Source organism: Malus domestica, chromosome 16, assembly GCF_042453785.1.
Source record: "Malus domestica chromosome 16, GDT2T_hap1".
NCBI classification, from domain to species: domain Eukaryota; kingdom Viridiplantae; phylum Streptophyta; class Magnoliopsida; order Rosales; family Rosaceae; genus Malus; species Malus domestica.
Genome location: NC_091676.1, coordinates 4115222 through 4135276, shown reverse-complemented (window position 1 = coordinate 4135276; position 20055 = coordinate 4115222). Strand labels below are relative to the sequence as shown.

The 20055-nt window shown below is 39.3% G+C and overlaps 3 protein-coding genes and 1 pseudogene across 4 annotated transcripts; 1 reads left to right on the top strand and 3 right to left on the bottom strand.

Moving 5' to 3' along the window:
* The first annotated feature begins 655 nt into the window (after positions 1 to 655).
* Positions 656 to 3823, top strand: LOC108169733 (cytochrome P450 CYP749A22-like; annotated as a pseudogene).
* Positions 3824 to 4120: 297 nt separating this feature from the next.
* LOC103402798 (uncharacterized) lies at positions 4121 to 6307 on the bottom strand. Of its 2 annotated transcripts, XR_011577082.1 has the most exons (3): positions 5633 to 6307; positions 4541 to 5515; positions 4121 to 4280 (listed from the first exon to the last, which is right to left on the bottom strand). XR_011577082.1 is itself a non-coding variant. In XM_008341554.4 (2 exons), the coding sequence occupies exons 1-2, from the start codon at positions 5923 to 5925 to the stop codon at positions 4612 to 4614; spliced, it is 1197 nt and encodes a 398-aa protein (XP_008339776.3). In that variant the 5' UTR covers positions 5926 to 6307; the 3' UTR covers positions 4121 to 4611. The 2 variants fall into 2 exon arrangements, 1 of the variants encoding a protein (XP_008339776.3); XM_008341554.4 differs by having other exon boundaries at positions 4121 to 5515.
* A 6902-nt stretch (positions 6308 to 13209) lies between these two features.
* Positions 13210 to 14850, bottom strand: LOC103431834 (uncharacterized). Its single transcript, XM_008370004.4, has 2 exons — positions 14406 to 14850; positions 13210 to 14185 (listed from the first exon to the last, which is right to left on the bottom strand). Exons 1-2 carry the CDS (start codon positions 14717 to 14719, stop codon positions 13309 to 13311), a joined length of 1191 nt encoding a protein of 396 aa, XP_008368226.3. The 5' UTR covers positions 14720 to 14850; the 3' UTR covers positions 13210 to 13308.
* A 2647-nt stretch (positions 14851 to 17497) lies between these two features.
* On the bottom strand, positions 17498 to 19685 carry LOC103431835 (uncharacterized). Its single transcript, XM_008370005.4, has one exon. The coding sequence runs from the start codon at positions 18828 to 18830 to the stop codon at positions 17667 to 17669; it is 1164 nt and encodes a 387-aa protein (XP_008368227.3). The 5' UTR covers positions 18831 to 19685; the 3' UTR covers positions 17498 to 17666.
* Between the last annotated feature and the right edge of the window lie 370 nt (positions 19686 to 20055).

Genomic DNA, 20055 nt, shown 5'->3' with positions numbered 1-20055 from the left:
TGTTTGGTAGTTGAAGTAGAAATTTCGAATATATACATATATATATATATAATTTTGGTTAGAACCGTAACCGGCATGAAAATCGAATTGGAATTGTCATGAACCGAACTGTACTGTTTTAATAATAAATTTATCAAGGTTCGATTCGGTTTTCCGGTTTGGCGATTTTTATGCCAATTTCTAAGCATGTGTAAGGTCCCTTAATTTTCAACTTGTGATACACACTCTCAATATGATGTTTTACGATCTATGTTTGTCCCTTTGGTATAGAAGTTTCACAGCGAAGTCGTTTTTCATGTCTTACAAATTCAAGAAAAGCCAATTTATTGTCACAACCTTATTCATCCAAAACTGCTAATCATATAAAACGATGGACAACATAGAAAACGATGGAAAACTTGGTGAAAGAGAGGGAAAAAAAATTAATAATACGGTAATGTATTTGGTGACAAATCCAGGAGATAATTCCAATGTGACGTATCGACCATCGGAAGTCGACAAATGGCAGCTTAAGTTTTCAGTGACAATGTACTGATGATGATATTTTCCCTTTGGATTGTAGTAACTAGCAAGATAAGTAAGTGACAATCACTAGCTAAAAACCATCACTGGCATCTTGTTAATTTGTGTTTATAATATAATTAAGGAGCAGTAAAACTTCAGAACGACGGACCCCAGCTCGAAAAGAAACACGAAAAATGGGTTCTTTCGGAGGCTTAGCAATCATTTTTGCAAGCTTTCTTTGTCTATTTCTTGTCTCAGATCTAATCGACTCGCATTCGGAAGATGATGGCTTTGCAGAGGATCCGAGACCCTCCTTACCGACTTATCCATGGAACCACCAAAGAAATCTTTGACATGAGAAAGGAAGTCATGGGCACTGGGCAGGTCACATATTTTATCACACGACACATTTTCTGTAGTTCAGCCTCACATGCACGCGTGGATCAAGATAAATGGTAACAAGCAAACGGTCGTGATTTTAGTTGACTACTATTGTTTTTTAATCTTAATTCCGTGATAAATTTTGATGACCGTACTAATTACAGGGAAGAATTATCTTCAATGGCATGGTTCTCAGGCTCAGTTGGTCATACGGAACCCGACTTGTGCAAAGAGATACCGAATAACAAAGATAGAGCTTATCCGAAACGAGAGATCGCAAACTTTGTGAATAAGCTACTGGGAGATGGCCTTGTGGCAACAACCGAAGCTTTAAATGGGGGAAACTGCGGAAACTAGCCACCCATGCCTTCCATGGAGAGACTCTAAAAGTAAGTCTTCAAGGTTACTTGTACTTTCTTGCAAAGTGTAATAAACTGAAGATGAATGTACTAATAGCATGATCGTATTGTTTTACCAGAGTATGATTCCGAAAAATGATGGCTAGTGCCGAGACAATGCTAGAATGGTGGAAAGATTTTGAAGGACAAGAGATTGAGGTGTACGAAGAGTTTAGATTGTTCACTTCGGAAGTGATTTCTAGAACAGCATTTGGCAGCAGCTATATTGAAGGAAAGAACATTTTTTATATGCTGATCAAGATAGGCTCCCTAATATTAAAAAATTCTCTCAAGGTCAGGGTTCCTGGCATCAGGTAATCCCTATTATTCTTTTTCGTTTGCCCATCTGCTGTGCAACGGTGATCTACTCAATATTCACCACAAGATCCGTTAACGATTACTTCGCTTGTCACGGTTAGTTTTTTCATTTAATGCAGTAAGTTCTTCAAAACCAGTGATGAGATCGAATCAGACAAACTTGAGATCGAATCAGTCAAGAAAAGAGAAAAGAAGGCAAGGCCTGAAGAAAAAGACAGTTTCGGTAGTGATTTTCTTGGATTACTTTTGAAGGCTCGTCACAATGCCAATGACAACCATAGGATTTCGGTGGATGAGTTAATTGATGAGTGCAAGACGTTTTACTTTGCTGGACAAGAAACCACTAATACTTCGCTTGCTTGGACTGTATTACTTCTGGCACTCCATACGGATTGGCAAGAGGAAGCAAGGAAGGAGGTGATAATTATTTGGCAAACAAACTCCAAATCACGATGGCATTTCCAAAATGAGAACCGTAAGAATATCAAGAACACGTATTGTATTTTTTTCTGTTACAACATGTTTGAAAATTTGATTATGTTATCTATTTTCATTTCCATGCCGATGACCATGATCATCAATGAGTCTCTGAGGTTATATACCCCTTCGGTTTCTCTTATAAGGAAAGCTGAAAGGGAAGTTAAACTGGGAAAGCTCATCATTCCTGCTAATCTCGAATTGGTTGTCTCGACCACAGCACCTCACCAAGATCCAAAAATATGGGGGCAAGATGTCCACCTTTTCAAACAAGACAGATTCTCAGAAGGGGTTTTGAAAGCAACTAACAATAACTGGGCGCATTCATACCGTTTGGACTGGGACCTCGAACTTGTGTGGGCTTGAATTTTGCGACAACTGAAGCGAAGATTGCTCTGTCCATGATTCTACAACGCTACTCCTTCACCCTTTCCCCCGGTTACGTCCACTTGCCCTTGCATTATATTACCGTTCGTCCACATCATGGAGTTCAGGTGATTTTACTCGCTTTGAATGGCGAAGACCAGAGTTTCCCATGATTCTTGTATTTGGGGTATCTTAAGCACCCAGACATTGATGCCTTTGATGATGTACTAGCTTATAAACAGTTCAATCGATACACCCATTGTTAGGTTTTAAATTAAAACACAAACAAAATTATCACTGCAGCATTAGTCCAAAGTGTACTGATTAATGGTTGAAAGGCTGATCATCGAAGTGTACATGCGTGCTGCGTATCAAAAATTTTCTGAGCACTGCTTGTGATCATCAGATCATCAGCTAGCTAAAAACACAAAAAGTGTAATAGAATTCTTGAACTTCATAAAAATCTATATGGCTGATGCACAGAAATTTTGCTTTATGAAAAGTTCTAAAACACAACAGTTACTAATTAAGACCCGGTGGCTAAAAACGTTTTCAGAGAAGTACTTATACATTGCATATTAGTACTCGGAGATATGCTAAACAACACATTGTTATAGTTCTCCCAAAAAAAAAAAAAAAAAAAAAAACAACACATTGTTATATACATATGAGTCGTCATGTTCTTTTGATTTGAGCAATATTATAATCTAAGTTAAACTATAGAGAGAAATTTGAACTTGGTATAGATTGGGGAGCACACTGCTCGAGCCCAACTTGATTAGGCCATAGATTGATCTGCAAAGGTGTTGTGTTCTTTCCCTGTGTTAAATAATATTTATTGTTCATATTCTAGCCATTCAACCGAGCCATTGTATGTATTCCTTTTCTAGCCGTTGTAGCTATTGTATGTATTCCCTTGTAGTTTTCAATGAGTCTCTATCCATACGAAGAGACATTGTACATCTATACATTGTATGTATTCCTTCGTATGCAAGACCAGAGATTGAAGACATTATAATGGGAACACTCCTTATTTATACACTGCTCATGATTTTGTCAAGAACCATTATAAAAGAAGAGTACTGCAATCCATGAATTAAAACTATACGCAAGTCTCCATTCACCAGTGGAGACTAACGTACCTAAAACGATGATAGTCTGTACACGAAAACAGGACAAAGTGGATTTTTCGATACCAAATGTGATGATCAGTGCATGTAGCAAACTTCGCGTCCATTCTTTCCAGTCATGTAGCAAAGAAGGCATTAACGAGTGAAGAAGACAGGTTCGGGAGTGATTATGTTAGACCACTTTTGAAGGTTCATCATGCTGCTGATGACAAGCGGCGGAATTCGGTGGAAGATTTAATCGACGACTGAAATGCGTTGTACTTTGCTGGACAAGAAACCACTACTGTTTTGCTTGCTTGGACTGTCTTGCTTCTGGCCATCCATGCAGATTGGCAAGAGGAAGCAAGAAGTCAAACTCCGAAAGCTGATGGCATTTCGAAACTAAAAACAGTAAGAAATTGAGAACTAATTAATGTGACAAAATTTTAATTTCTTTTTATTTATCACACAGTATAGTTTTCATTTTTCATGCATGCAGATGAGTATAATCTAGTTAGTGATTTGTCCTTGAGCAATATTGTCTGGCTTAAAGAATTTGAGATGTCATTTGGCTGAATAAATCAAATAAAATTCCATTAATTGTTCTTGAACTAATTAAGTCTGACTTTTGCGCAAGACATGAGATTGAAGACATTGTAATGGGAACACTCCTTATTTACACTGCTCATGATTTTGTCCAGAAACATTATAAAAGAGACTAATGTACCTAAAACGATGAAAGTACCGGAAAGAGGACAAAGTGGATTTTTCGATACCAAATATGGACAAGATTGTCTGCCCTCTACTTTCAGTGCCCCCTGTGCCATCTTGTTTTGTGGTCCACGTTAACATTTTTTTTTTTTTTTATAGATATAATAAGACAAAAATAAATAGTAATATAAAATATTGACGTGACTTAATCGTGACCACACAAATAGGAGGGCACGGGAGGGCACCGGAAGTGGAGGGCAGACAATCCTTGTCCACCAAATATAATGATCAGTATATGTAGCAAACTTCCCGTTTATTCTTTCCAGTCAGGAGCAAACAAATTTTTGTCATTCCCATTTGCTCCTAATCTGGTGAGTGTGCTTGAAATCATATGCGAGTAGTACCGCTGCGCTTCCAGTCGTAGACATTCTCTTCAGTACAAACCTCTCTACCAACACATAACAACTAAATCTCTTCCACCCGCCACCACCCGTCCCCACAAACTCTTCCACTCTCTCCACCCTCACTTTCCTTTCATCCCCGCCAACCCATCCAACTCTTTCTTGCTCCCATTTCACTCTCTCTACGACTTTCATGCTCAATGCCACACTTGTTTCTCGTCCTGCGCCATCAAAACTTTTAAACCACATGAACATATCACCCGCATCCGTATCCGCAGTTCTTTCATCCCAAACAGCCTCATTTCCACCCACAAAGACCACCTCCCTTTGAACAAAAGCATCCACAAACACAGCAGGATTTTTTTTGCTTTCAGCGTTCTCATTAACTGTGTCGAAAATCTTTTCCCATCTTTGCTCAAGTTTAATTTCGTAGTACATAGAATATTTCATTTGGTCCTTCAACTTCACCCCTCCTTCCTTGACAAACATGAAAGGACAATACCACTTGCCAACACACACTACTTCAGAGCAATCATGTGATAATGGAAACTCAAACCCGGGAAGGCTTGCTCGTAGCGAGGAGTTGAGTCCCGAGGCTTCACCTAATCGGTAACGACGCGGCTTGCTCATTGTCACGCCCCACCCTTTCCTTCTCAAGAAGTAAGGAGGAAAACCATCTGGATCAACAGACTTGGCAAAAAACTGACTGCGGTCGCTCCCCCTTTGAACTATCTCAATTTGTTGATATATGTCTGACGGATCCAACGGCTTTGGTTTAGCATCTGGAATATTTTTACATCCGCAACAGCCAATACACGTGTCCTCTTCCCTCGTATTTGTGCATGCTTCCCTGCAAATTAAATTCTCAGTATCAATGTTTAATGTACAACTTCGTACGCGACAGTAACACCGTTATGTGAAAATTAATTACATGAAGGACTGATCAAAATCTAATTTATATGCATACCCCTTATGGCGCCCTGTTCGAGGTATGACATGGTATCGATTGGAAGACAAGGGCTGATTAAGCACGGGAATGAATGCAACATCATCGCCATCTGAGCCATATCCAACTCTTAGATCCTTGTTCTGAGGGAAAGGCAGGCCGTTGACGCTGTCATCTTCGCATCCGCAACAGTTTATCTCAACTGAATCGTCATCATGGAGCACAAGATAACCAGAATTTGGCCCCTCCGGTGGCGGTAGAGACAGTGATGGAGGAGATCTTCTACACACAGACAGAGGCCTTGTCACATACATTTTTGTGACCAAATTAAAGAAGACAACTGTTTAAGAAGACAACTGTTTGATGAAATTACATGATTACAGACCTTTAATTTATATAATTCACGAAGTCAAAAACTTCTGAGAACTTATAGAGTCCTAGACACGTAAGCTCCTAGTTATGGTTTAGCTGATTGTAATTCAAGAGGTATGGTCTATATTGTTAGACCAAGTCAATCTTATCCCAAACTAATCTCTGCAACAAACTCTTCATAGGATAAGATTGCTAGGTCCGGGTTTCAGTTTTGAATAATCCAAAGATAAGTTGTTATGATTTTGTATTTTTGAATTCAAAGTTATCCGTGTAAATAGGGTATTCAAAACCCTACTTGTAATATGAAAGTATTGTATAAATACACTGCTACCCATCGTTATATGGGTGTGCAATCAAAAGCTGAAAACCCTAATGCTCTAAATTTTACATGGTATTGAGCCCTACAGTCTAAACGACAAACGATCCAATTTTTTTTTTCACCCATTGTCGCTTCCATGGCTGCCACCAACAACACCAACAACACCAACTCCACCACTCACATCAATCCTTCCCCCCTACCCGCTGCTCATTCCTCCATCACCTCTATGACTAGTGTGGTGAATATCAAACTTGACCGCTCGAATTATCCGCTTTGGCTTGCTCAAATTCTGCCTGTTCTCAAGAGCCGTGACCTGATGGGTTACGTTGATGGCTCCATTTTGTGTCCTCCTAAGACTCTGGCTGGCACCACTGACGTTAACCCAGCCTACATGACTTGGATTCAACATGATCAGATGATTCTCAGTTGGATCAACAGCTCTCTCACTGCTTATGTTTTGTCGACAGTAGCAAGCAAACGCACGTGCCGTGCAACCTGGGAAGCATTGGAACAGCGGTATGCGTCAACTTCCCAGAATCGTATATTGTTTCTGCGTACAGAACTGCTGCAGACGAAGAAAGGTGACCTCTCTGTAGCTGACTACTTGGATCGTATGAATGCGATCGCCGACAACCTTGCTTTGGCCGGACAACCAGTAAGTGATGATGAATTGGTTCAAATTATTTTAAATAACCTTGGTCCTGCGTTCGAGATGACTGTGAATGCAGCACAAGCTCGTGATACTCCAATCACTTATCCAACACTTGAAGCTCTTCTGCTGACAACGGAGAGACGAATGACGGAGCAAGCTGTGGTGACTGAAACTGCTCCGATCAATGCTTTTGTAACGTCACGAGGCCGTGGTGGTCGCTCTCTTGGCAATGGACGTGGAGGCTCTTCGTTCAATCGTGGTGGTGCCATCAACAATGGCAATCAACGAGTTGGTATGCCTCGTAACAACAACAATCAACGTGGTGGTGCGCCTGCAAGTACTGGTGACCGGTGCAACCTTTCTGGAGAACGCATCAAATGCCAAATTTGTGGCAAACCTGGCCATCCGGCTCTGGACTGTTACCAGCGGATGAATACAGCCTATGAAGGACGCATCCCCACCAATCGTCTTGCTGCCATGGCGTCTTCTCAAGTGATGCCTAATAATGGAAATTGGCTTCTTGACACGGGTGCCAATGCTCATGTCACCCCAGACCTTCAGAATCTTGCAAATCCAAAAGAATACACCGGTAATGACAACATTGGTGGAGTAGGTAATGGTTCTCAAATTTCCATTGCACATTCTGGTTCGAATCAAATTTCAACTAAGTCTTGCTCATTTAACCTCCATGACATTTTACATTGTCCATCCGCATCCACTAATATTATTTCGGCACACAGATTCACCCTAGATAACCATTGCTATATACTGATATTTCCTTATTTTTTCCTTGTTAAGGACCTCAAAACCCGGAAGACGCTTTTCCGCGGGATATGTGAGAATGGATTGTATCCATTTCCTGGTGGCGGTGGATTGTCCAACTATCCTATTTCAGTGTGTGTCGGTGTTAGAGTCTCACCTCAGAAATGGCATTTACGTCTTGGTCATCCTGCTTCGTCAATTATTAATTTTTTTATTGCAAATAACCAAGTACCATCATCTGGTACAAGTACTGTAACGTTTTGTGACTCTTGTCCATTAGGCAAAAGCACTAAACTTCCCTTTAGCAAGTCTGTGTCCGTGTCGTATTGTCCATTAGAACTTTTGCATTCAGATGTTTGGAGTTCACCTATTATTTCTAATGAAGGTTTTCGTTATTACGTGTTGTTTGTGGATGACTACTCACGATATTCGTGGATCTTTCCCATGAAAAATAAGTCTGAAGTGTTTGGAATTTTTGTGACATTTAAAACACATGTTGAAAAAATGTTTAACAAATCTATTAAAGCTCTTCAATGTGATGAAGGTGGTGAATACATGAGTCGCGATTTCAAAACTTTTCTTGCTACACATGGGATTTCCCAACGTTTTTCGTGTCCAAAACATCCTGAACAAAATGGAATTGCCGAGCGAAAGCATCGTCATATCGTTGAAACTAGTGTTACAATGCTTTCTCATGCTCATATGCCTCAAAAATTTTGGTTCGATGCATGTTCCACAGCTGTTTATATTATAAACAGGCTTCCAACAAAGGTTTTATCTAACGTGTCTCCCTATAAAAAATTGTTTCAAAAGAATCCAAAATATGAGGCATTTAAAGTGTTTGGTTCAAAATGTTTTCCACTGTTGACTCCGTATACACGGCATAAACTTCAACCAAAGTCCAAACCATGTGTTTTCTTAGGATATTCACTGAATCATGAAGGATACAAGTGCTTGGACTTATCCACGAGACGCATTTACGTGTCTCGCCATGTTTTATTTGATGAGGATTCCTTTCCTTTCAAGGAACTTGCATCTCCCAAGGAAGACGTCACTATCACAGGTACATCGTTGACCCCTGATTTGATTTTAACCACTACACCCTCATCACCCTTAGTACCATCCATATCTTCACCAAATCGTGTCGAGTCTCATCCTAGCCTCAACCACCAACCTGAGTCAAACTTGGTGTCTACTGATCAGCCGCATATCACGCCACCTTTTCCTCCCATAGCAACCTGTTTCAAATTTGGACCTTACTCCTCATCCACCTATCCCTACCATCCCTTGTTTAAATAGGACACCTCAACCTAGTTCCACATTAGGTCCCACCGATGAGCAAGACTTGGTTCACCTTCCATCCGTGCAAAGTTCTCAGAATCCTTCTCATTCAACAACTTTATCTACCACATCATCTTCCATACGAGAGCCTACTCTCCCCCACTCCATAACAACAAGGTCAAAATCTGGGATTCAAAAGCCAAATCCAAAATATGCTTTGCATGCAATCGCTGACTCCAAGTTTGTTGAGCCGTCTTGTTTTAGTCAGGCTATCAAATATCCAGAATGGAGGGCAGCAATGGCACAAGAGTTCAGTGCTTTGCAAAGGTGTGGAACGTGGACGCTTGTTCCATATTGTCCTGGAATGAACCTGCTGCCAAACAAATGGGTGTTTAAAATCAAGAGACGTGCCGATGGTTCTCTCGAACGTCACAAGGCTCGACTTGTGGCTAACGGTTACCATCAGCAATCCGGAGTGGATTATAATGAAACGTTTAGTCCGGTCGTGAAATACAGCACCATTCGGCTTGTTTTGAGTCTTGCAGTGTCGAAGAAGTGGACGGTGCGACAGTTGGATGTACAGAATGCATTCTTGTATGGCTATTTGGATGAGGCTGTCTACATGAAACAGCCGCCAGGTTTTCTTGATCAGCAGTATCCCCATTATATGTGTAAATTGCAGAGAAGTTTGTATGGATTAAAACAGGCTCCCAGAGCCTGGTTTCGAAGATTCTCGGATTATCTGCTTCAACTTGGGTTTGAAGAATCATTATGTGATTATTCATTGTTCGTGTTTAATCAACGAGGTGTTTACTTGATCTTACTTATCTATGTGGATGACATTCTTCTTACAGGCAATAATGATCAACAAATGCAAGGGTTGATAGAGAAGCTCGGCACTTTGTTTTCTATGAAGGACTTAGGTCCCTTAAGTTATTTTTTGGGTGTCGAGGTTACTTATTCTGGGGAGAATATGCATCTTACACAATCCAAGTATGCATTGGATCTGCTGGAGCGCACCAAGTTTACTGTTGTCAAACCAGTATCCACTCATGTACCTGCGGGACACAAGATCAGTCAGTATGATGGTGAACCTTATTCTAATCCAGAACAATATCGAACGGTTGTTGGAGCGCTCCAATACTTGACGATCACCAGACCCGATCTTTTTTATGCTGTGAACCAGGTTTGCCAGTTCATGCATATGCCTCGGACTACACATTGGATGGCGGTTAAGAGGATTTTGCGGTATTTAAAGGCCACACATGATCACGGTCTTGTCTACAAACCTGGTGATGTTCGGTTAAATGCCTTCTCTGATGCTGATTATGCGGGAAATCCGGACACACGTCATTCAACTGGTGGCTTCTGTATCTATTTGGGCACGAATTTGATTTCCTGGAGTTCAAAGAAACAGAAGACTGTCTCAAGATCTAGCACAGAGGCTGAGTATAGGCAGCTTGCTTATATTGCAGCTGAGTTGTCATGGTTAGGAAGTTTGTTTCGTGATCTACATCTCTATCTTCCACGACCGCATATATGGTGTGATAATGTTTCGTCCATTGCTTTGGCTTCCAATCCAGTTTTTCATGCCCGGACGAAACACTTAGAAGTGGACTACCATTATGTACGAGAGAAGGTGGTCCGTGGACAGCTTTTGGTTCATTTTATTTGTTCCCAAGACCAGATTGCCGATTTGTTCACCAAGGGTCTTTCCTCTTCACGCTTCAACTTGTTAGTTTCCAAGCTTCCCGTCATTGCTCGACCTGTCAGCTTGCGGGGGGATGTTAGACCAAGTCAATCTTATCCCAAACTAATCTCTGCAACAAACTCTTCATAGGATAAGATTGCTAGGTCCGGGTTTCAGTTTTGAATAATCCAAAGATAAGTTGTTATGATTTTGTATTTTTGAATTCAAAGTTATCCGTGTAAATAGGGTATTCAAAACCCTACTTGTAATCTGAAAGTATTGTATAAATACACTGCTACCCATCGTTATATGGGTGTGCAATCAAAAGCTGAAAACCCTAATGCTCTAAATTTTACATATATCCCCCCTCCCCCTCTTTTTCAAAAGGGTAAGGTATATGTCTTCCTCCTCTTTGTATTTTGTTTTTCTTGTTTTATGGGAAATCAGATTTATGTTTCCTCCTGATTAGATGTAACTTCTTTTTTCATATCAATAAATTTACCTCGTACCGCCAAGGTTTTCCAAAAAAAATAAAAAATAAAGGATTGTAATTCAGAAAACTGTTTGCTGCTGAGAACATTTGAGAAATTAGTGTTATACATAAAACAACGTATATGATAAGCATATAGTATTATTGTGACATTTTATGTCAATAATAGAACTTTATCGACACAAAGTTACACACACCTTTGTATTGTTGGCATGTGTCACGGTAACGGAAGTCCTTCTTGTATAGTTGCAACTGATTATTATAATCATTTTTCTGATAACTATAGTTTATTTTTTTGGTCCGATGATAACTATAGTTTAATCTTATCTTTGATTTGGTCGTGTATGGATCCAAGCAGAGAGTCCGAAATTGACAATTTGCAGTAAAATGCCAGGAAGGTTCGTACACTTCTCAATCACCCTAAGCTGGAAAAAGTCTTTCGGCACAATGTGTGTGGGTCTTCTATCGTTTTTGTAGCACCTTCTTGGAAAGATGCATTGAACCTTTAAGCAACGATATTTGTCCAATCAAAAGATAAGTAGGAGGAGTTTCTACTCTTTTTTTTTATTTTTTTTTTAATTTCTATTCAAAGTTGTTTGTTTTTTATTTATAAAACTTTATGTATATGATATACATATTATAAATCACACTATAATTGTCTATGCAAAAAATGAATTTAAAAGAAAAATTAATGAAAATGACTTGAAAACTTTGAGTTTTAATGACCCTAAGCTTTAAGCAACGATATTTGTCTACTCAAAAGATAAGTAGGAGTTTCTACTTTTTTTTTTTTTTTTGAAGTTTCTATTTAAAATTGTTTGTTTTTTATTTATAAAACTTTATGTATATGATCTACATATTATAAATCACACTATAATTGCCTATGTAAAAAATGAATTTAAACTAAGGTCGTTTAGTCATTGAATTATTTAAAAATAGATAAACAAAACTAGTAAAAGTATTATGATCGTCTATGTGTTTTCTACAATAGATTGACTAAACGACTTTAGTTTTAACTCTTTTTTTTTTTTTTCCAGAGATGGTATTTTCAAAGTGATTTATAAAATGAACAGTTCTAATTATAAGTACAAAACTTTGTAATTCAAACACAAAGAATTTTGAGTAGGAGTTCATGCTCATCTTTGAATAGCCAAACATTATTCTCAATTATAGTTCTTTACACTAACAAATTATTGTTTTAGCACTCCATCTGGGATGATGCCGGAATTTGCACCCTCCGGCGGTGGCAATGAGAAAAAATTTCACTCGGATTTTTCTCTCTGTTCTTGAGAAATAAAAAAGGATATGGTTTCTTGTAAGTTTGTATTTGAGGGTAAACTGACTTGTAGAATTTGACTTGGTCAATTGTTTGTTGCTTATGTTGACTACTATTTGAATATTTTATTTGTGTTGAATGTTGTCAATTATTAGGTGAGACAACCGCCATTCTTGATAAGATTTGACAATATGTGGTTGTCATGGTAAAGCTGAGGCGTGTAGGTGTAACACTTGCACCGCCATATACGACTGCAAGGAATTCAAGAATTTTCTTACAATTTCTTAGTCAATAAGAAATTTCCATATGAATTCTTGATTTTGAACTATATGATGATGTAACAAATCTGGCTTCGAACTAAGAATCAGGCTCATTTTTAGGAGAAATTTTTGTTTTCAATAATCAAATCAGGTGAACTGTCTAATCTACTTATAAAGTGAAATCCTCTATATTTAAGTATCACTTCACTCCATGTAGATACAAACTCCAGTATTATGGCCTTAGACTTGTATAGTCTACTTGATTCAATTGTCGCATAATTTTTTTATCTACTTTCGTATATTAGATCATAAGTAAATGTACGCTTTGTGTGAACATGAGACATTGTAAACAACATTGATCAGAATTATGTGAACATTCCTCAAATGCATTTCTTAGATGAATTGGGTTTGTAATCGACAAGTAAATTTACACTTTCATAAATCAAAAAAGTGCCTCAAAACTCATAAGGCCTACTAAATCCATAAGCTAGAACAATTTTCAAATACCCCATCTGAAGATTTATTTGGGATGCAAAATCTGAAATTTTATACATAAATAGCATATGTAGAACACACAAATAAAAAAGACAAATTTTCATTCCCATTTAGTCCTAATCTGATGAGCGTGCCTAAAATCATGACTAAAAACCAAGTCCCCATTCATTCTCTTCAAAGCAAACCTCTCAACCAATACAAAAAATCCTAACTTCTTCCGCTCACCCACCCCTCCATAGTCCTCTACCCTCTCAACTCTCACTGTCCCTTCTTCTCCCCCCACCCACCCAACCCTCCCTTGCTCCCACTTCATCCTCTCAAAAATTGCTACACTCACCCCCACCCTTGTCTCTTGCCCAACATTGTTCAAACTCCTATACAACACCAACCCATCATCATCCCCCACCTTTTTCCCATCACACCTGCCTTCCATCCCTCCAACCATAACCACTTCACTTTGCACAACAAAATCCACACGCGCAGCATTGCCTTCACCGCATTGAAAACTATGATCCTTCACAAATACTTCTTCCCACCTCTGCTCAAGTGTCATCTCATAGTACATTGATCTGTTCCTTATGTCTATCAACGTTTTCGGTGTCCCTTCGTTAACAAACATGAATGGACAGTACCATTTCCCTACAACCACATTCTTTAGTGGGAAATTAAAATCCGGGAGACGGGCACGTAGGGCGGTGTCTAGGCCCGGTGCATCACCTAGTTCAAATCCGGGCGATGTTGAGCTTCTGAGTTTCCACCCTCTCCTCCACAATGCCTGTGGAGGGAACCCATCTTTAGCCATTGATCTGGCCACAAAACCACCTGAAATATTGATAACTTTTTTGTGAAGATTAATCTTGTATTGCTGATACATGTTATTGGGATCAAAACGTTGCGGTAGTACGTCCTTGGTGCAGCTGTCGAAGCAGCATGTTTCCATGTCCATGGAATACTCGTTTGCGCTTGTGTACCCTTCCCTACAAAACAAAATCATGCTACAAGTTATCACTCTCCCTCATTAAGTCAATTAGCAAAGGCAGTGTGACGACCAAATGCGACGTAGAATGTGTCGTTTTAAAAACGAAATGTTATGATATATCCTCTACTATCCTTCTACACTCGTGTTCGAATTCATCTTACAGTAATTTTAATTTAAATTACATTAATTAGAATATCGCTCGAATAAAAAAAACTTACCCTCTATCCTTCCCAAATGGATATACTGCATAGTAGCGGTTGGAAGACAGGGGCTGACCAAGAACTGGGATGAAGAAAACACTGTGGAACTGAAGCTCTCTGTTGGGATAAAACCCAACGGCATAGTAAAGCTCAAGGCTCTTGTTCTGGGGGAGAGGCAGCTCTTTAATCATATCGATATTCGACAACCCGAAACAGCATGTCGTTTCTTCGTCTTTGATGACAAGAATGCCGGAGTTTGGACCCTCCGGCGGAGGCAGTGAGAGATCATCAGGAGACCTTTTGTACATCGATAGACGCCTTGTCACATACATTTTCCAGAAATTTTTTCACTCTGATTTTTCTCTTTGTTTTTGAGAAAAAAGGGAAATGGTTTCTTGTGCTTTCTTGGAGGTAAACGACTTCTAGAATTGGACTTGGTCAATTGTTTGTTTGATTATTATTTGAATATTTTATATATCCGTTGAATGTTGTCAATTATTATTATTATTGGGTGAGAAAATCTCCGTTCTTGATAAGATGAGGCGTGTAACGCTTGCAGCCAAGGGTGTTGTTGTGGGTTGGAATTGGGGGAAAAGGATCCTTATCTGATCTTTTTTCTAAGGGTCATAGAGATCATGTGATCATAATCGTTCATTGTATATCGTGTGATTAGAAATTATTTTAAAATTTAAATTTAAAAATTAAATATAAATAGTACATAACGAAAATTGACCACATGATGTACGATGAACGATCACAATTACGATCATTAAATCCTAGAAAAATGATCCGGTGAAGAAATTGAGCATGTTCTTTTGTGAGGAAGGCTTTTTGCTTGCGGCATCCCTCATATGGTAGTAGACGTGTGAGGTCGAGTATTCGACGAGTTATGTGGTCCGGAAGTTGGACTCAAGAATTTTCTTAGAAGAGATTATACAATAAAAGTTCAACGTTTACAGGACGATAAATTCTTTAGTAGGATAATTGGATCATCCAGTTGATTCGTGTGCATTAAAAACTGTATTTGCATAGGGTTGAACAGTACCCTAATACAGTGGTGCATTTGTTGCATCGGACAATCTTGAACCAGACTAACTTTAGGAATTAAGTTGGACTGGCTTAAACTAGACAAAGAAGTTGAATTAACAATAAATTATTCTTATTATATTTTAATTTCTTTTCTATTAAAAATATCAATATGTAAAAAATGGCATCTTCTTCGCAAATTGTTGGTGCTCCTCTGCACCTTGGAAATTGCAAAACTTCCAATAACAAATGCTTAACCCAAATTCGAGATAAATCAGAAATTGTTCAATTTGGTATCCTATAAAAATCAGAACTAACTAAAATCATTCAAATTTTGATTAACCAATCCATTCATAGAATCCAGAAATCGTTCAATTTGATCAGAACGAATGGTATCCAAAAAAACTCACAAATCCAGCCTCCCTTCACAAACCAAAAGCAACGAATTCACAAAATCCATCAAATGTTCCGAAACTTTAAAGAACAGAACAAATAAAGTAAAAAAAAAAAAGAGACAGAGGAAGAACGCAAAGCACCGAACCCATAACCCAATCATCTTCTGCAAACCCTCCATAGTTATAATCCTTCGTAAGGAAAACTAAATCCCATAAAAATTAAATCATTCAAGCTGGCTTGTATATGCAGGACCATAAATTTGATCTGAAAACCTTAAATCGATGGAGTTCTCTCGAATTGGAAATGGAGCTCGTGGGTTCTCTGATTAAAGGTCGAATCTAATGTTTCATTCGTGATTCTGGGCTTAGGGTGAGGAGAGAGAGAGATATAAGGATTGGTGGTGGTTTGGACCTGCGGTGTGATCTTGCCATAGTTTGGTGAGTGTAGGATGCGACACGAAGAAGAAAGCAGAGAAGGACGCGACGCAAAGAAGAAGAACACAGCGAGGGTCTTAGCAGTCCCATGGTATTTGGGGGGTCTCGCTAAGACCCTTTAGTGAGAGAGTTAGTGAACGCGAGTCCCCTTTAATCCCATTAAATAGTCCCACTATATAACAAACACAAGACTGCACTAATGAGTAGTCCAGTGAAGGCTAATGAAGCCAAACAAACGCATCCTAAGGTCATTCTTTTGTGGGGTGTGTTGGACTAGTTCTCAGTAGGCAATTCGACCATCCAACTAATCTGTATTCATTAAAAATTGCATGAATGTCTAAAAATTCCTACCTAGGCCTTAGGCGCTAGGCGGCTCACCACGGCCCCGATTGATTCCTAAGCATTTGAAAACTAAAAAATAGCGCATAGACCTACCTAGGCTTCCACTTAACTCACAACTCTCACTTAGATAAAAAAATTATGACTTTTATTTTGTATTATATTTTGCAATTTATGTATCCTAATACGATTATGTATTTTTTATTTTTTTAAACATGAGTAGATATTTATTTATATGTTATATAACAAATTTAATAATTAAAAAAAATCTAAGCCCGCCTACGCTTTTTCTAGACGCTTAAGTGCTAAAACCCTTGAGAGCCATTGTTTTGTAAGAGTGTCGACTAGCTAGGTGGTCAAACAGCCCAACCCAAATTCTTCAACTACAAGACTCCGTTGTTGCTCAAAGCAAAACAATGGATCTTATGCTAGTGCGACCCAACATTCAACTTGGTATGAGGACTAGTGACTAGTCCCTCTCTGATTATGGCAAGTCCTGGCTGCTTCCAACAAAAAGTTGAAAAAAAGACAATCTCTTCTTTCTCTGGCTGTACATTTTATCTTGGGCCAACCATCCTTTATTGATAAATGGAGAAAAAGAAAAGGGGACATGCTCTTTTTGGTGTCCCTGAAATTTCAAAGGTTATAACTTTATAAGATCCGGGCAAATATATGCATTTCTGAAACCTACTTGGTCTACACATAAATATTTCAAAACACTCTGATCCCATGTAATTAATACCATTTAATCAGTAAAGCAGCAATGTATGCTGATAATTTACAAGACCATTGCTTTCTTCCTTCGTTTTTATGTTCTGCAAACCTAGTTTATCTTTTGACAAGACGGTATGCACCGAATGAGAATGAGACGGACTACCTGTCATGACTGACCTAACCAGCTTCTGCAATGTCTCATTTAGTATGAGCTACATCCTTTTAAGTTTTAACATTCACCAACATCAACAATAATACAAAGAGGAAAATCTTGGCAGTAAATGTGTAACTAGTGACTAACTACAAATGGAGGGCTTCAAGAAAAACAAAATAACAAACATTATTTTTGTAAAGCACAGAAAAAACACGGTTAAGTTTTGAACATTAAATCTTCATCTTTCTTCCTACTACTTCCCCAGCTTGGATGATGCCTGAAAATCCACCTCCATCCCTTCAAACTTTTCCTCCCCCTCTTTATCCCCCTCTCATCCACTGTCAATCTACAAGAACCACCATGTCTGAAAATACCAAATGATCCCACATCACATTCACCTCCCACAAACTCACTCCTTCTCATGCTCCCAAAAACAGTCTCTCCATCTGCAATGCTCCTCATCCTCATGCCAGAAAACTCTGGCTTCGAATCCGCCGCGTAATCGAGCTTCAAATCGATAAACCCCGATTCATCCATGCCGAAATCACTCTCCTTCAGCGAAAAAACGCGTTTCGTTGCCCCGGTAAACCCTACAACTTCATCTTTCTTTTCACCATCGAAACCGCTTTTTCTCGGCTCCGCTTCACTAAATCCGCTCCTTCTCCCTTCACTGAATCCACTCTTTCTCCCCTCACTGAATCCACTCTTTCTCCCCTCACTAAATCCACTCTTTCTTCCAGAATCCAGAACCATTCCGACAGTAGTAACGCTGGAGCTTCTGGCAGCAGAAATGGAGCTCCTGGCGGCGGAAACCATCAAATGTTCTCCGCCGTCCTCCGATCCTAAGAGTGCCCCACCTCTGAAACTGCAGAGAGACCTTGATCTCGACACCCCCATATGATCCACCAGCCACATCTCACTTTTCTCGTCAAACCCACCAACACTCGTATTCCCACCATCTTTTTCCGATCTCTTCTTCCGAAAAAACCTCCCAAATCTCCAAAAATTACTTTTCTTGATCTCTACGCAGCTGCTGCTGCTTCTCCGGAGCACCACGACGTCTTCTTTCTCTTGGGTTTTGTTGGGTTTTTGTAAAGACTCGTGCTTTTCGTTCTCGATCAGAAACGAGACTCTGCCGACGCTGCCGACCTCCACGGTGGAGTTGCGGTTTGACGAGACGGCGGAGCAGGAGCAGGAAGAGAGGCGCTGCTCGCCGCAGTCGGAGCAGACCAGCTGGAGTAGACGATCTTTTAGACAGAATGCGCATATCCCGACGGAAGACGAATTTGGGTGTCTTCGACACGGCATTTCGGACGAAGAGTAGTACTCCATGTCGATATTGTCGTGAGCTGTTTCCACAGCTTTGCCTCTCTCTTTCATGGCTTCTCCACCACTTCAAAGAACAATAATAAAGCTTCGATCTCTGAGAAGATAAAGCTTCAAAAGAAAAAGGGTATGTGAGAAAAATATAAAATTTTGATGGGATTTTGAAGAAAGATCGAATGCCAGCTCCAAAAAGTTATGCGGGACTTGAATTTGAAAGAATGGTGAGGAGGGTTTTTTGGGAAATTCAAGTAAACCAAGAATGGCTGTGAGATTTTTGGAGTGATTGAATGGGAAATTGAATTGGATTGAATTGATAGATGGGAGGGAGTAGGAGGCGTCAACTTTACGTTTTGCTTTCCAGAAAAACAGTGGGAGGGAAGAAAAAGGAGTGATGCAAGAAAAGCACTAAAGCCCCCCTGCAGGCATTATTGTGTAGGGAAGTGAATGTTACAGCAAACTCGAGTAAAATCAGTGAAGTTACTTTTTCATAAATTTCTACTGTTACTGCGTGCATTTGCCAATACGGAATAAGATTCTCTTCGGATCTCACCCCTATAGACTTACGATTTGAGCAATACAAACTGTTCAAAAGAGAAATATTTGGGCATTGGAGAGAGAGATCATGAGCCAGTGGAACCGGCTATAAGAGGAAGCACAAGATTTGAATTGAAAGATCTGAATAGACTTACGATTTGAGCAATACAAACTGTTCAAAAGAGAAATATTTGGGCATTGGAGAGAGAGATCATGAGCCAGTGGAACCGGCTATAAGAGGAAGCACAAGATTTGAATTGAAAGATCTGAATTATTCGATTCGTGAGTTCCAGAGTGCAAAATCCGAAAAGGATCTCAATTCTGTTTATACCATCAGTTCAGTGCTTTACCAGACCCACCAAAGCCACAGTTCCCCACTCGACATATAGAATTATAGATATATAGCCATGCTTCTTATTGCAAGTAAAGTCTATAGATCATAAGGTCTATAGATCCATCAAGCTTTCAATCTGTTTCGTCAACTTCTTTTTTTACCTCAAGGTTTTCATACCCCCCTCTCCTTTATTGGTGCAAGATTTACTTGTTTTTCAACTAACTGGTAAATTATACTAGAGGATTGTGTCACGTACCTACCTCACGTTTAGGTCGTTTATTTGTGTTTGATGTATTGTGGATTTCACATGCATTCGACAGTAAAAAATTATTCATATGCGAGTACAACTAGAAACTCTATTATAAATTATATTAAGATAATATTCTTGCGAGTGAATCAACCTTATCTATT

Coding starts and splice junctions, on each gene's coding strand:
- LOC103402798 (XM_008341554.4), bottom strand. CDS start 5,925: ATGTATGTGACAAGGCCTCTGTCTGTGTGTAGAAGATCTCCTCCATCA. Junction 5,516..5,632: donor CGAACAGGGCGCCATAAGGG/GTATGCATATAA, acceptor TTTAATTTGCAG/GGAAGCATGCACAAATACGA.
- LOC103431834 (XM_008370004.4), bottom strand. CDS start 14,719: ATGTATGTGACAAGGCGTCTATCGATGTACAAAAGGTCTCCTGATGAT. Junction 14,186..14,405: donor CCATTTGGGAAGGATAGAGG/GTAAGTTTTTTT, acceptor TTTGTTTTGTAG/GGAAGGGTACACAAGCGCAA.
- LOC103431835 (XM_008370005.4), bottom strand. CDS start 18,830: ATGAAAGAGAGAGGCAAAGCTGTGGAAACAGCTCACGACAATATCGAC.